This window comes from Dama dama, chromosome 22 (assembly GCF_033118175.1).
Source record: "Dama dama isolate Ldn47 chromosome 22, ASM3311817v1, whole genome shotgun sequence".
Taxonomy (NCBI): domain Eukaryota; kingdom Metazoa; phylum Chordata; class Mammalia; order Artiodactyla; family Cervidae; genus Dama; species Dama dama.
In genome coordinates this window covers 47756877-47769894 of record NC_083702.1, presented here as the reverse complement: position 1 = coordinate 47769894, position 13018 = coordinate 47756877, and the positions used below count along the sequence as shown (strand labels likewise).

General features: G+C 47.3%; 2 protein-coding genes across 2 annotated transcripts in view; one reads left to right on the top strand and one right to left on the bottom strand.

Moving 5' to 3' along the window:
* Positions 1–12580, top strand: part of TIMP3 (TIMP metallopeptidase inhibitor 3) — a 58569-nt gene extending 45989 nt beyond the window's left edge. The window contains exons 3-5 of the mRNA XM_061125426.1: positions 6618–6729; positions 7476–7597; positions 8687–12580. Coding sequence (XP_060981409.1) covers positions 6618–6729; positions 7476–7597; positions 8687–8884 — 432 coding nt within the window. The 3' untranslated portion in view covers positions 8885–12580. The remainder of the gene's footprint in view (positions 1–6617; positions 6730–7475; positions 7598–8686) is intronic.
* SYN3 (synapsin III) overlaps positions 1–13018 on the bottom strand; it is a 461203-nt gene that overhangs the window by 297777 nt on the left and 150408 nt on the right. The gene's annotated exons all lie outside the window — the stretch shown is intronic.

Below are 13018 nucleotides of genomic sequence, written 5' to 3'. Positions count from 1 at the left end.
ACGGGCTTTTCTGGGGTTTGACTTTTTAGGATTAAATAATGCCTACATTTATGCAGTCACTAAGGTTACAACTTAGGTTTGACCTCTCAAAACTTTACATTGAACTTACATCAAAGGAACCTCAAGCCAAAGTAGGAACTGCACCCTCTTTCCCTGTTTGCCTGGGTTTAATTGTCTTCTCACATCCCAGTAGTTAGTATCATCTACGAAGCATATTCATATAACTGAGCATATTTGTGAGCACATTAACATTAGGAAACACATGCAGGAAGCATGCCTTCAGAAAAAGCACATCAGATTAGAAACCTAGGGAGGCCGCCGCCTAGTCTCAGCTCCATCCCTCCACTTGGCTCACTTGCGTTAGAACTGCCCCCTTTCCTGGGCTGAGTTTTGCCATCTGTTAACAGTGTGGGGTGGAGCCCTCCTGGCTCAGGCATTTCGGGATTCTAGGTGCCCTGGGACATGGGCTGTGTTGCTTCTAAGCAGGAGCCAGTTTGGGTGCCTTGGCACAGAGGACTGGGCCTCTACCCCGAACAGCTTGGCAGCTGGTCCATCACTCTATAAGCACCTCCTTGCATGTAGCACTCTGCCAGGAACTGTGGAGGCCACAGGGGAGATGCAGTCCCTATGTTTAGGAACTATAGTCAGGCGAGAGAGCAGACATGTGCGTGGCAAATCAGGAGTTTGAGATGGGGTGTGCCCAGGTCCCAGTGGACTGCCAGCCTGAGTACAACTCAGTGCTCATATGTGCATTCTCAGCAATTAGAGTGGGACCAACAGGGACGCAGTAAACGCTTGTCCATAATGAGGAAATGAGGAACCCTGCAGAGGAAACAGTCGTGGGGAGGATTGAGAAGTAGGGAGAGACACAGCCATGGGTGGTACCCGGCCATCTCGGAGGCAGACCTCCAGGCCTCATAATTCCTGCGTCCTGAAGCCCGAGGTTAGATGTACTGAGTTTGCAGAACCTGTTGCTTTGGATTCAATTTTGGAAACATCCACAGCCTTCTGGTTATGTAATGTCCAGAGTCAGCCCTGGCCAGCTGCCCTTGGCTGCCCAAGCCTGGTCATGGGACCAGCTTATGTCTTCAGACGGCTATGGGGAAAGAAGAGTGGGTGGAGGGGGGACCAACAAGAGCAGTAACAACCCCAAACCCCACTGTGTAACCCCTGGAAGCTGGCAAGCAGATGCAAAAGCAGATTAGACAAAGGCAGAGGTTCAGGAGATGCATTCCCTGTCTTCTCGGAAACAGCCCTTCCCACTGTGAGAGACGCTCTGCAGCTAGTAGAGCGCTGGGAGGGGAAGAGCTGGGGGCAGCAGTTCCTAAGCTTGCCCAGCTCCTCTCCTTCCTTCAGGACCTGGATGCCAGGGTCACCAGAGGCCTTGCTATGGGCACAATGTCCCGTTCCTGCCTCACTGGGGTAAGAACAGCCGCCTGGGCATTGTTTAGAGGCCAAATGACACTTGCTCACCTATCCGCTTCAGAGAAAACACACCCATTCCCAAGATGCTGGTCTTAGGCTGTTCATTCACCATCTTTCACCCAGGTCCATGGATCAGAGTGCTGGGCATTAGAAAATAAAATTCCCTGTCTTACTTGTGACAGAGGCTCAAAGAGAAATGAGTTGCCCAGAATCACACATTTCATTAAGGGCAAATCTAGTTCCCAAGCTGAGGTGTCAGGACTCCTTCCCAACCCTGGGTGTTCTTTACATGACTCCCCAAATCTCCCTGAAATCCTACTTCTATCATCAACCACCATCTAGTACCTTGGTTAACTCTGCCCCTGCTACCAGCCCACTATTAGCTAAACCATAGAACTGGTCACTGCCCTTCTATCCAGAGAGGCCACTGGATTCTGCTGGTCTCCAGGTGCTGACGGCTAGGCTGAGAAGGTGCGGGACAGAGGAGCAGGAGCAGGCCATCCTCCCCTCCCTCATCCCCTTTCTCTCTTCCTCCCTGCCTTCTCTGTGCCTGCACTGCGCTTTTCTGAGCTGAGGATACAAAGATAAGTGTTATAATGAACAGAAGGCTCCACACAAGTAACAGTGAATGAACGTTTACTATGTACCATGCATCCTGATAAGCCTTTGCATGGGTCAGTCCTCACAACAGCTCAATGAAACAGATAAACATTATCCTCTGTTTTACAGGTGAGACTTGAAAGGTTATACAGAAGTCGAGACCACTTCATTAGAAACTGGTAACTAGAGTGAAATTAGAGTTTTTGCCTACAAGGAGATTACAGAGCAGCAGGCTGATTCACTCTTCCTGCCCACTTTGGGGTCTCCCCCCACAACACGCCATTTGTATCTAATTCCCCTAAGAAACAAAAGGAGGTTAGCTTGGGTTTGTGGGTTTGTCATCCAGCAGTGTAGCTCTTGACTTGCAAAGGGTGTTTGGAAAAAATCTTTGTAGGAAGAAGGGGGAAGAGGCCTGAGAGGGGAGCCTGCAGGAGTTTTGGCACTGGTCCCTGGGCGCTTTGTTCTAGAGGATTAGAGTCTACCCAGAGAGTCAGCTGGGGAAAGCAAGGACTCCCTTAAAGCACGGCTAAAGGAACTCAGAAGACGTGAGAATTTGAGCTGCGCTATCTTACCTCACTCTTTTCTGAGTTCCCAATCTCTCACCCCCAAATTTCTCACCAGATGAAAGGCAGGCAGACCCTCCCCCATATGCTAATTCTGGAGCCTCCGGTCATCCTCTCAGGTATATCTTGAGTGTGCAGAGGAGAGACAGGGAGGGTGTTAGAATGTTGAGGCAGCTTATTGCAAACTCAGACTTGGAGATTAGCTGGGGCTAGGCTGCGGAGCAAAGGTGGAAGTTCCCAGAATTGGATGTTCTAATCTTTGGGGACCTTATGTCTCATCAGGACTATGAGAAAGCATCTGCTTTGCTGTGGCTATAGTTTATGCCAAGGAAACCCGCTCTCAGACTGGCTACAGAGGACAGCATGTGGGGGACATGATGTCCCAGCTGGTCTCGGGCAAAGTCCCATGGGAAGGCCCGCTGGTCATGTGCTGTGCATGTCCTGACCCTGGGGAGGACAGATCTGCTGGACAATCGGATTGCCTGGCCCCCAGGACTTCCTTCCTTCAGGGCTTTGTCTAATCAAAATGAGCAATGGCAGCCTCTCGCCTTTGAAGCTCCAGCTGGAAGCCTCTCTGGCCACCCCCTCCCTGCGCTCCCCCTCCCTCCGGCCGGCCCACAGGGAGGGGGAGCACCCCCCCCCCCACAGCCCAACGCCTGTGACTCTGTTCTGTGCTCTGCCTCCCCAGCTAGACAGCCCGACCTGTGAGAGAAAATCCATGCACTTGGTACTTCAGGCAGGTTTCTACTGCCTCTGAAACTCGACTGCCTGTGAGAACCAGCGTGAGCTAAATGAGTTCAGGCTAGAAAGCAGTGGCCAGCACAGTGCTGATCTTCCACAGGAAAGTCAGAAATATCTGACACAGTGGTGACAGTTCATGCTGCGAATATTGATAAAGACCAGGCGACATTCCATAAGAAACAGGCAAAACTCCCCAAACTCAGAAATTTCTTTCTCACATTACTTGCTCCTTCACTCCAAGGGAAGTTAAGTTCTTGGAACTTCATGTACTTACTATCATGAAGCGAGGCCGAGAGGCTTGTAAAGTCCAGTGTGATGTGTGGGTATGTATATATGTGTGTGTGTGTATACATACATATACAGCAATGAAATATTATGATGGAATATTATGCAGCCTGAAAAAAGGAAATGTTGTCATTTGTGACAACATAGGTGAGCCTGGAGGACATTATGCTAAGTATAATAAACCAGACACGGAAAGAAAAATATTACATAGCCTCATTTATTTGTGAAATCTAAAAAAAGTAGAATTCTTAGAAACAGCGAGTGGAATGGTGGTTATCAGGATCTAGGAGATGCAGAAAATGGGAGATATTGGTGAAAGGTTGCAGACTTTCAGTACTGAAGTCTGTGTGAGTTCTGGAAATCTAATGGACAGCATGGGGACTATAGTCGACAACATTGTATGACATACCAGAAAGATGCTAAGAGAGTAGATGTCAAGTGTCCTCACACATAAAAAGATAACTATGTGAGGTGATGGATGTGTTAACTAGCTTCCTTGTGGTAATCACATCATATACATATATCAAAATAACCCTTGCATACCTTACATTGATACATCTTTTAACTGTCAATCATACCTCAATAAAGCCAGAGGGGAGTGCAGAAGAAGCAACCTGCCTACTTCTGAAACCACCTTTAACTACTTGTACCAAGAGACGAGGCTGGGCAAGACATGTAGGAAGAAGGGGACCAAGTTCTTCTGTCTGCTCATGATGAACTTCAGTATAATTTGTTTTAAAGTAACTTTAACTAAATGTGTGCCAGGTGGTATTCTAAGGCATTTAATTCTCAAAAACACCTTATAAAGTCAGTGGGTTGTTGTTGTTTAGTCACTAAGTCACGTTCAGCTCTCTGCAAACCCCATGGACTGCAGCACGCCAGGCTTCCCTGTCCTTCACCATCTCCCAGAGTTTGCTCAAACTCATGTCCACTGAGTCAGTGATGCCATCCAACCATCTCATCCTCTGTTGCCCCCTTCTCCTCTTGCCCTCAATCTTTCCTAGCATCAGAGTTTTTTCCAATGAGTCAGTTCTTTGCATCAGGTGCTTTGCCCCATTTTAGAGATGAAGCAACTGAGGCCCAAAGATAGTAAATGACTTTCCAAGAAGCTAATAAGTAGCAGAGACAAGATACAGACTCTAGCTGTCTATAGAAATCGAGTTTACCATTAATCTTCCACTGAATTCACTGGACTAGACTAACCACCTTTCCAATTCCAAGATTCTCTGATTTTAGGACATTATAAACCCATTATAACCCTTCTAAATTTTTCAGACCAATTCTAGGTCTCTATGGCTATAGACATAATAATACTTTAGGATCAATATTTAGATTAAGTTAGATTAATATAAAGAAAAGACAACAAAATGAGTAAAAATCTGCCTAACTTTACCATACATTTACTACAAATGTATTTTCAGAATTGACCCTAAAAGGCAGCTCTGTATTTGTCAGACTCAGTCATTTATAATGTATTAAAATTCTGACTTTGTGTGTAAGTGCTAGAAACCATGTTAAAATAAGGTGTTCTTCAATGCAAAAGTAGCAATGATGCTAAGCTGATTTCAACAAGTTGAGTTCTTACTGGGCAGGGCCTTGATTCTCACTCATAAAGCAGAGAGGAGATAAAGGGAACAGACCAACATGGAATAAACTGAGGCTCCAATGGGCTGTCCTGAAAAACCTAGAGCGAGTACTGAGTTGGAACACTTGCCAAAACGTCAAGGGTAATCCACACCAAAATGAGAAGTTGCTGGGCCTGGAAGTACGTGCAAGGGACGTTCTCCCAAGGCCACACATGATGGCATGCACACAGAGCCCTCTTAGGTACGGTTTCTATTAGAGCCAGAGAGGCACCATCCGCCACTGAGGAACTGGGGGGTGGGTGTGACGGGCCCCTGCCCCCCGCAGCATAACTGAAAACGTGAAGACAGAAGCCGCCCCCATCCCCTGCTCTTGGCTGCATTTCCTTGTTTCGTTGGAGAGCCTCGAGGGGGAAGAGGGTTGAGAAGGGAGGCCAGGTAAATTAAAAGCACCTGCACTGATGGTTGTACACAATTAGAACAGTACTCCCCTTAAAAAGGAAGTCGCTCCCAAACCCTGTCAGTCCAATAGACCCATTATGATGGCGGGGCAGGGGGAGGGGGAAGGGGGGCTCATGGACCACCTATCCCCGCCAGGCAATAACCACTTAAAAGAAAACAGGGAGAAAAAAACCACCCATTAGATTGAATGGGAGACACTTAGATGAGACACCAGTGAGGTGATGTCTGGCTTTTTATTAATTACCATAAGTAAATTAATAACGCATGCCAGAACTAAAGCAGAAACATTGTCTTATTGGAAACCCTTGGGATAACCCCAGAGACCACCAGCCATCCAGGGCTGAGAACTGGGGGATAATGGGATTCAGCAACACCTCGGTGCCCCCTCCCACCCCTACCAGCTCACACGGTTAACAGTTGTCTCAACAGATCAGGGCCTGCAGCACGCTCGTGGACTTGACCTGGAATCACCAAGTGGGTTCAGCCTCCATTATGTTCACACTGCTGGCTCTGAGCACATGCTGAAGAAGGAGGCACATAGCTATAAATGGCACCTGCCTGCATCAGGGGCCCTTAGCCATAAGCTTGTGAAGCTGCCAGGGAGACGGCATAGGATAACGGTTAAGAACAAGTTCTCCTGCTTACATTCCTGTCTCTGCCACTCACCAACCGTGTGGCCTTAGACAAGCCGCTTAACCTGCCTGGGCCTTGGGCTCCTCGTCTATAACATGGAATGGGAGGTGTGACTGGCTGGATGGGAAGGTTTCTTGGGGAAGGCACCAACCCTGGCTCAGAAGAGAGAGGAGCAGGTGGCTTTGCCTCTGGAGTGAAGACCCTTGGGCAGGTAGTTCAGTGACCGGCCACAGTGGCCTCTTAAGGAAATCCCATCCCACAGCCCAAGTGACAGCATGTGTTCTGAGGTCTGGTCTTCCTCTCATGACATTCCTTCTGCCCACAGATGTACCGAGGATTCACCAAGATGCCCCATGTGCAGTACATCCACACAGAAGCTTCTGAGAGTCTCTGTGGCCTTAAGCTTGAGGTCAACAAGTACCAGTACCTGCTGACAGGTAACGGCCCACTCCAGCATCTAGGTCAGGGTTTGGCCAAGGTCCACGGCTCTTCAGTTCAGAGGATGAAGGGGTTGTAGTCAGAGCAGTGTTCTCAGGGCCCTGGTGATGTGCCCACTGAGTTGTAAAAGAGTTATCTAGAGCTGAGTCTATCTTACTCGGCCAGTGGTGGGAGCTTGAAGTTCCTACGTGAGGCTAGGTTTTACTTATTTTTTCAAATTAATTTTTATTGGAGTACAGTTGCTTTAGGAAGCTGGGTTTTAGTCTCCATTCTACCACTGATTGGGGAGGAAATCTAGTTTTGCAATTTCTCAGCTTTACTATAAGTAAAAAGAAATTGCTAGTACCTATTGCTCTCCACATCTGTCAACCTATTAGGTCTGTCTTTTAAAGTTATCCACTTTTAGGCAATCAATGGAGAAAAGGAAGAAAACAAAAGCAAGACCAAAAAGTCACTGATGTGAGAAGAGAAAGTTGGTCTCTGACCCCAGCTCCAGTGCTCATTGGGTTTGTGGACCTTCCACAAATCGCTTAACCTCTCCAAGCTTAAATTTTCTGCATTTGGAAAATGGGAATACAATCCTTCCTAAAAGGTGTTGGAGAGGATGAAATAAAATCATGGGACTGAAAAGTACATAGTACATACATTTCCTGGCCTAAGGAGGTTACTCAGTAGGTATGAATTCCTTGTCTTCTGGCTGGGTTCTGGACAAAATAACTCTCCCCTTGTCTCTTTCCTCCTCTAGGCCGTGTCTATGATGGCAAGATGTACACAGGACTGTGTAACTTCGTGGAAAGGTGGGACCAGCTCACCCTCTCCCAGCGCAAGGGGTTGAACTATCGCTATCACCTGGGTTGTAACTGCAAGGTAAGCCCCAGGGAGCAGGCAGGGGAGGTGCTGGCTTGCAGCCCTAGAAACGTCAGCTCCTCCAGTACTGGGCGCTGGGCCCTTGGGCTGGGAAGGGCGTACATGTCAGGCCTGGGCAGAGGGGCAGGTCTGAGCAGGGGTGGCGAGGAATGTTGCACCTATGCTGAGCAGCGAAGAAGGAGAGGAAAGAATGCCTTTCTGCTGTAATCTGTGCTGCCCACTTTGCAGCTGCTGGGGCAAGAGAACTCTTCAGCATTCTTGACCCCCTGCCCCCACTGTGGCTCAAGGTTGTAGAAGGTACAGGATCCTTAATGGCAGGTCCTGCCAAGCAGTCCCAAGTGGGCTTGCCTAGGCAGCTGACTCACTGGTGGCCCCCACCCAAGGCGGCTTAACTGGTACAGGACTGCTGATACCACTTGCTTCAGAAGGTCACTCTTCAACCTGGCCCAACTGCTTGACCCGAGCACAGAGTTAGGGCCCACAGCCTTGCTGCTGTGGGAGGCAGTTGGGCCAGTCTCTCAGTTAATTCTCCTAACAACTCTGCAAAATTGAGAGAACAGTGATTACTACTATTATAGTTTTAATTATCTCCATTTTGCGGATGAGGAAACAGGGGCCCAGAGAGTAGCTAGGCCTAAGTCACACAGCTCACTAAGTCTGATTTCCAACCTATGGCAGCTGGACTCTACATTTTTATGCTTTAATCTTTCTGATTTCTCAATTTTGTACAACTGCTGAGAACTTCCATGCTTGCCTGTTACCACCTGAGAGGAAAAGCTCTCCCAAATATCTAATTCTACCACTTTCTGACTGTGTGACTTGGGGCGAGTTACTTAACTTCTCTGAGGCTCTATTATTTGTAAAAGGGAGATAAATCAGTTGTGAGAATTAAAGAATAAGATAGAAGCACTCAGCAGAATGTCTGGTACACAGTAGGTGCTCAGTAAATACTGGTGAGTGTTATTTATATTGTCCTCACTAAGGGAGGGATGTGGCTGGCCTCCACCGCAGAGAACTCAAGTTCTGAGTCCAAACTTGGGCGAGCATCAGGCCTAAGTCCACCAACCTTTGGTTGTTATCTCACTGCAGATCAAACCCTGCTACTACCTGCCTTGCTTTGTAACCTCCAAGAACGAGTGTCTCTGGACCGACATGCTCTCCAATTTCGGCTACCCTGGCTACCAGTCCAAACACTACGCTTGCATCCGGCAGAAGGGTGGCTACTGTAGCTGGTACCGAGGATGGGCTTCCCCGGACAAAAGCATCATCAATGCCACAGACCCCTGAGTGCCAGACCCGGCCCCACCTCACCTCCCTCCCTTCCCACTGAGCTTCCCTTGGACACTAACTCTTCTCAGATGATGACAATGAAATTAGTGCCTGTTTTCTTGCAAATTTAGCACTTGGAACACTTAGAGGAAAATCTATGCTGTCATATGGAGTTTATTTGGAACCATCCTCCTGGCCCCACCCCTCCCTTTCTTTTTGGTATTTGACATCACCCATTTCCACCTGGAAATCTTTGGTGTCGTGCCAGAAAGAATGAGGAATGGGTACTCCTATTCTTCGTGATGATATAATCTATATTTTTCTAGGAAAACAAAAATTGAAAGACTACCCGATTAGGGCATTGTAATATCTACCCTTCTTTCTTCTTCCCCATCTCACCATCTCCCAGACTCTCCTCCCTCTGCCCTTCTCTCCCCTCTTCACAGTACATAAAGGACACAGACAAGGAGGCTGCTGAAAAGCCAACTGTTTCAAATCAGTCAAGGGCAGCCAGCAGATAGACCCAAGGTACGCGGAAGATCTCACACACCAAGGAGATGCTACTGCATGTCCTCACCAGGCTGTGTCTGTCTGTGTCTGCACGTCAGAGTGAGGGAGGGAAGGAAGAAACTGCAGGAGGGTCTGGATGATGCAGCACACACACAGTTCCCCCATCCCACCGATGCTTGGGTTGACCAGATGTTTCTGCGTCTGGAGCAAGCAGCCAGGCCAGAATAACTTCTTGGTTGATGAAGACTTAAACATCTGCCTGAGGTCAGGAGGCAATGTGCCTTAGACAAAAGCTCAGGTGAGAGACTAAGATGAATGTCTTTCCTCTCCTTACTTCCCACGAGATTTCCTCCTGGAAACGTCTTCGGTAGATCTGGCCAGGAGCTTGCCTTTATGTAAATTGGAGAAATACAAACACCATACACTATCCACAGATATAGAACAAGTAGATTTGGGTAGAGGATATTATTTCCAAAGTAGCCTTTTAGTTCACCTAGGGGGGTGTGTTTGCATACACATTTACATATACCCACGTGGGGACATAAGCTAATTTTTTTTTTTTTTTACAGGACACAGAATTCTGTTCAATGCTGTTAAATATGCCAATAGCTTAATCTCTTCTATTTTGTTGTTGTTGCTTGTTTGAAGAAAATCATGACATTCCAAGTTGATCTTTTATTTTTTTTTTCATTTTAATTAAAATTTGAAATTCTGAGCACCCTCAGCATCCCTCTAATTGGGGTCATCTGACCTCTGTCCTCCTTTTCTCCTGCTTCATGTTTGGGGCCTTCATGTAACTGCCTTCACTGGCGTGGCTCAGATGGGAGATGCGAGTTAGTGTGGGTCAGGGCCTGGGCACAGGAAGGAAAGCTGCAGTGTCCTGCCTTGGCTAGATGGCCACCTTTCCTGGGTTTGGGGACAACTTGCTCCTTTTCCTGTAGCTTACTGGCGGGTGAATGCCACCTCCTAAGGCCCTCACCTCATAGAATTAAAAGTGGTGGTCACTGGGAAAACCTGACTCTGCAAACAGCTGTAGGGTTTTTGTTGTGTTTTTTTGAAATAAAACTATAATATAAATTCTCTGATTAAATAAAATTATTTTAAGTTTTAGTGTTGACAGTGAGATGCCAAGAGTAGGTGATAAAGTATATTTTACAGAACTGAGGATGCTAGGATGGTTACATTTAACATGATGGCTCTGTCTCTTTTTTCAGATTATGGGTATTTGTCCTCTATTAGTATTTGTATCTTCAGTTCATTCCACTTTAGGAAACAGAGCTGCCAATTTAAACGGGAGAAAAAAAAGAAGCAGACAACACAATGTAATGTCTCGCTCACAAACACAAATGCCCAGGCAAGGTGTTTGGCAGAACCTCAGAGCGAGAAGGCAGTCAAGGCATCTGGTTTCCTCCAGACTGGTCTCATTACCTAGTACCTTTCACCTTGTGGTTGTGACATTTGGCATGCAAGAAACAGCAAGCTTTGCTCTCTCAGTGGGGCAGCGTAAGCAGAAGGAGCTGAATTCAGCAGGCCAGTGGTTTTTAAGGGGTAAGCCCCAGACTTGGTGTTTAAAGATTTTCTTAATTTGAACCTCAAAGTTCTACAAGGTGGAACCCCTAACCCGATCTGCACAGGTGCCCTCCCACAACTGGACATCAGTGTGACCTCCAAGAGGCATCTGGCTATTCTTGGTCCCTGGTGGGGTCACCTCCATTCACACAAAGAGGGACTTGAGGTGAGGCCTGAGGACAAATCACCTGAAGTTTCCCTCTGAAAAGTTGGTGGAACCACAGTCCTATCTGCCAGGCCCTGGCGAGGAGAACAGCAGGTCCTGAGCAAAGAAGGGTCCTTTGCAGAGTGATGTCAGAGGGCGGTTTTTGAGCTTTCTATAAGCTATAGCTTTGTTTATTTCACCTGTTCACTTACTGTATAATTTAAAGTCATTTATGTAGCTGAGACACTTCCGTATTTCATTCATTTCATGAACGTTTTATTTTGCTAAATCTTATGTCATGTGTAGGCTGTAATATGTGTACACTGTGTTTAAGAGAAATGAAAAAAACGAAACCCACATGCCACCATTTTTCTGAATCAAATTCTACAGTGGAATGGAGGGTAAAGACTTCTACTGTGCAGGCAGCTAGACTGGTAAATGGGGGAACTAGAAGGAACGAGCACTGCAGAGTCCTCTAGACTCCTTCCTCCCTGTTGGCATCCTAGTGCTTTCTGGACTACGAAGGAGGAGAGAAAAAACAGCAAGTACATTCACATCCTTGCTCTGTATCAACTGGCCCTGGGCACTCTGCTGGTTATTCCCATTCCTTTTCCCCTCTAGTCCATCCGTCCACCCCATTGAGAAGCCATGGTTTCACCTAAACATCCAGGGCCACGGGACCTGTGATTCTGAGATGTCTTGGCCTCCTCTGGCCCTCTCTTCTGCCTCCCTATGCAGGAGGCACCACATCTAGGCTCTTAACTCTCAGGCCAGTGCTCCATCTGGCCAGCACTGGGAGACTCCTGTGCTTTTTTACCCTTGCACAGCCCCAGACACATAATGGCAATCAGGCTACAGCCCATGAGCACCGTTTTTCATACTGTGGTTCTTGAGCAATTAAAAAAACCTGACTTATTGGAACAGCTGTCTCAGAGAAACTGTGGTCCCCAGAAGACAACACCCTCCCCTGCCTCTGTCCTTCATCATGTGCTAGCTGACCAGCAACATGGATTAACCAAAAATGACACCCAAGTGTTTGGCTCCTGGCTGTGAAAGTAAAAATATCACTAAAAGAGTTTCACACAAGAAAAACACTTTAAAAATTCTGACGGCAAAAACAAAACACAGTGGGCGAGTGTTGGGGAGATGGATTATCAACAGCTTCCAAACCAGCTCCTGGGAGGCACGAGAAGGGCTCACGGTCCGAGGGGAGGGGCTTCATGAATTCTCCCAGGCACCACCCTCCTTCCTCCGTAGCTGGTCTGCTGTCCTGAGACCCAGAAGTGATGGAGAGAAACCAACTAGAGAAAACCCTGTCTGGAAGGAGTGTATTTGTTGCTAAATTTTGTAGCACTGTTTACAGTTTTCCTCCATGTTATTTATGAATTTTATATTCCGTGAATGTATATTGTCTTGTAATGTTGCATAATGTTCACTTTTTATAGTGTGTCCTTTATTCTAAACAGTAAAGTGGTTTTATTTCTATCACATACCTGCAGTCTCTTGCTTTTTTGTGTCCTGACCGCCGCTGGGGGTTATGGCGACCACAGAGGGTCTCAGAAGTCAGGTCCTGCCTGCTTTGGCCCCTGGCCTGAGTCGCTTCCCTCCATTCAATTCCACAGTATGGACCCACCCTGCCCCAGCCCTTTCCCCAGGCGGGAGCATTTTCAGGAGAGGCATCCTAGACTTCCTGTGGCAGCTAATCCAGCTCTGACCTTCTTCCCTGATTCTATGACCAAGGTTCGCCCCAGTTCTATGGAATCTGGATCAACATCTAATTACCTGTTAGTGGTTCGGGTATTCCCAGACTGGAGCCCTGACTTAGCCTTCCCTATTTTCTTTCTTAGAATCTCAACCTAGTGGAAGTGGGAGGGGGAGGCTCAAACAGCAGTCCTTGATGCCAAATGCCTGCCTGGAATTTCAAGTAT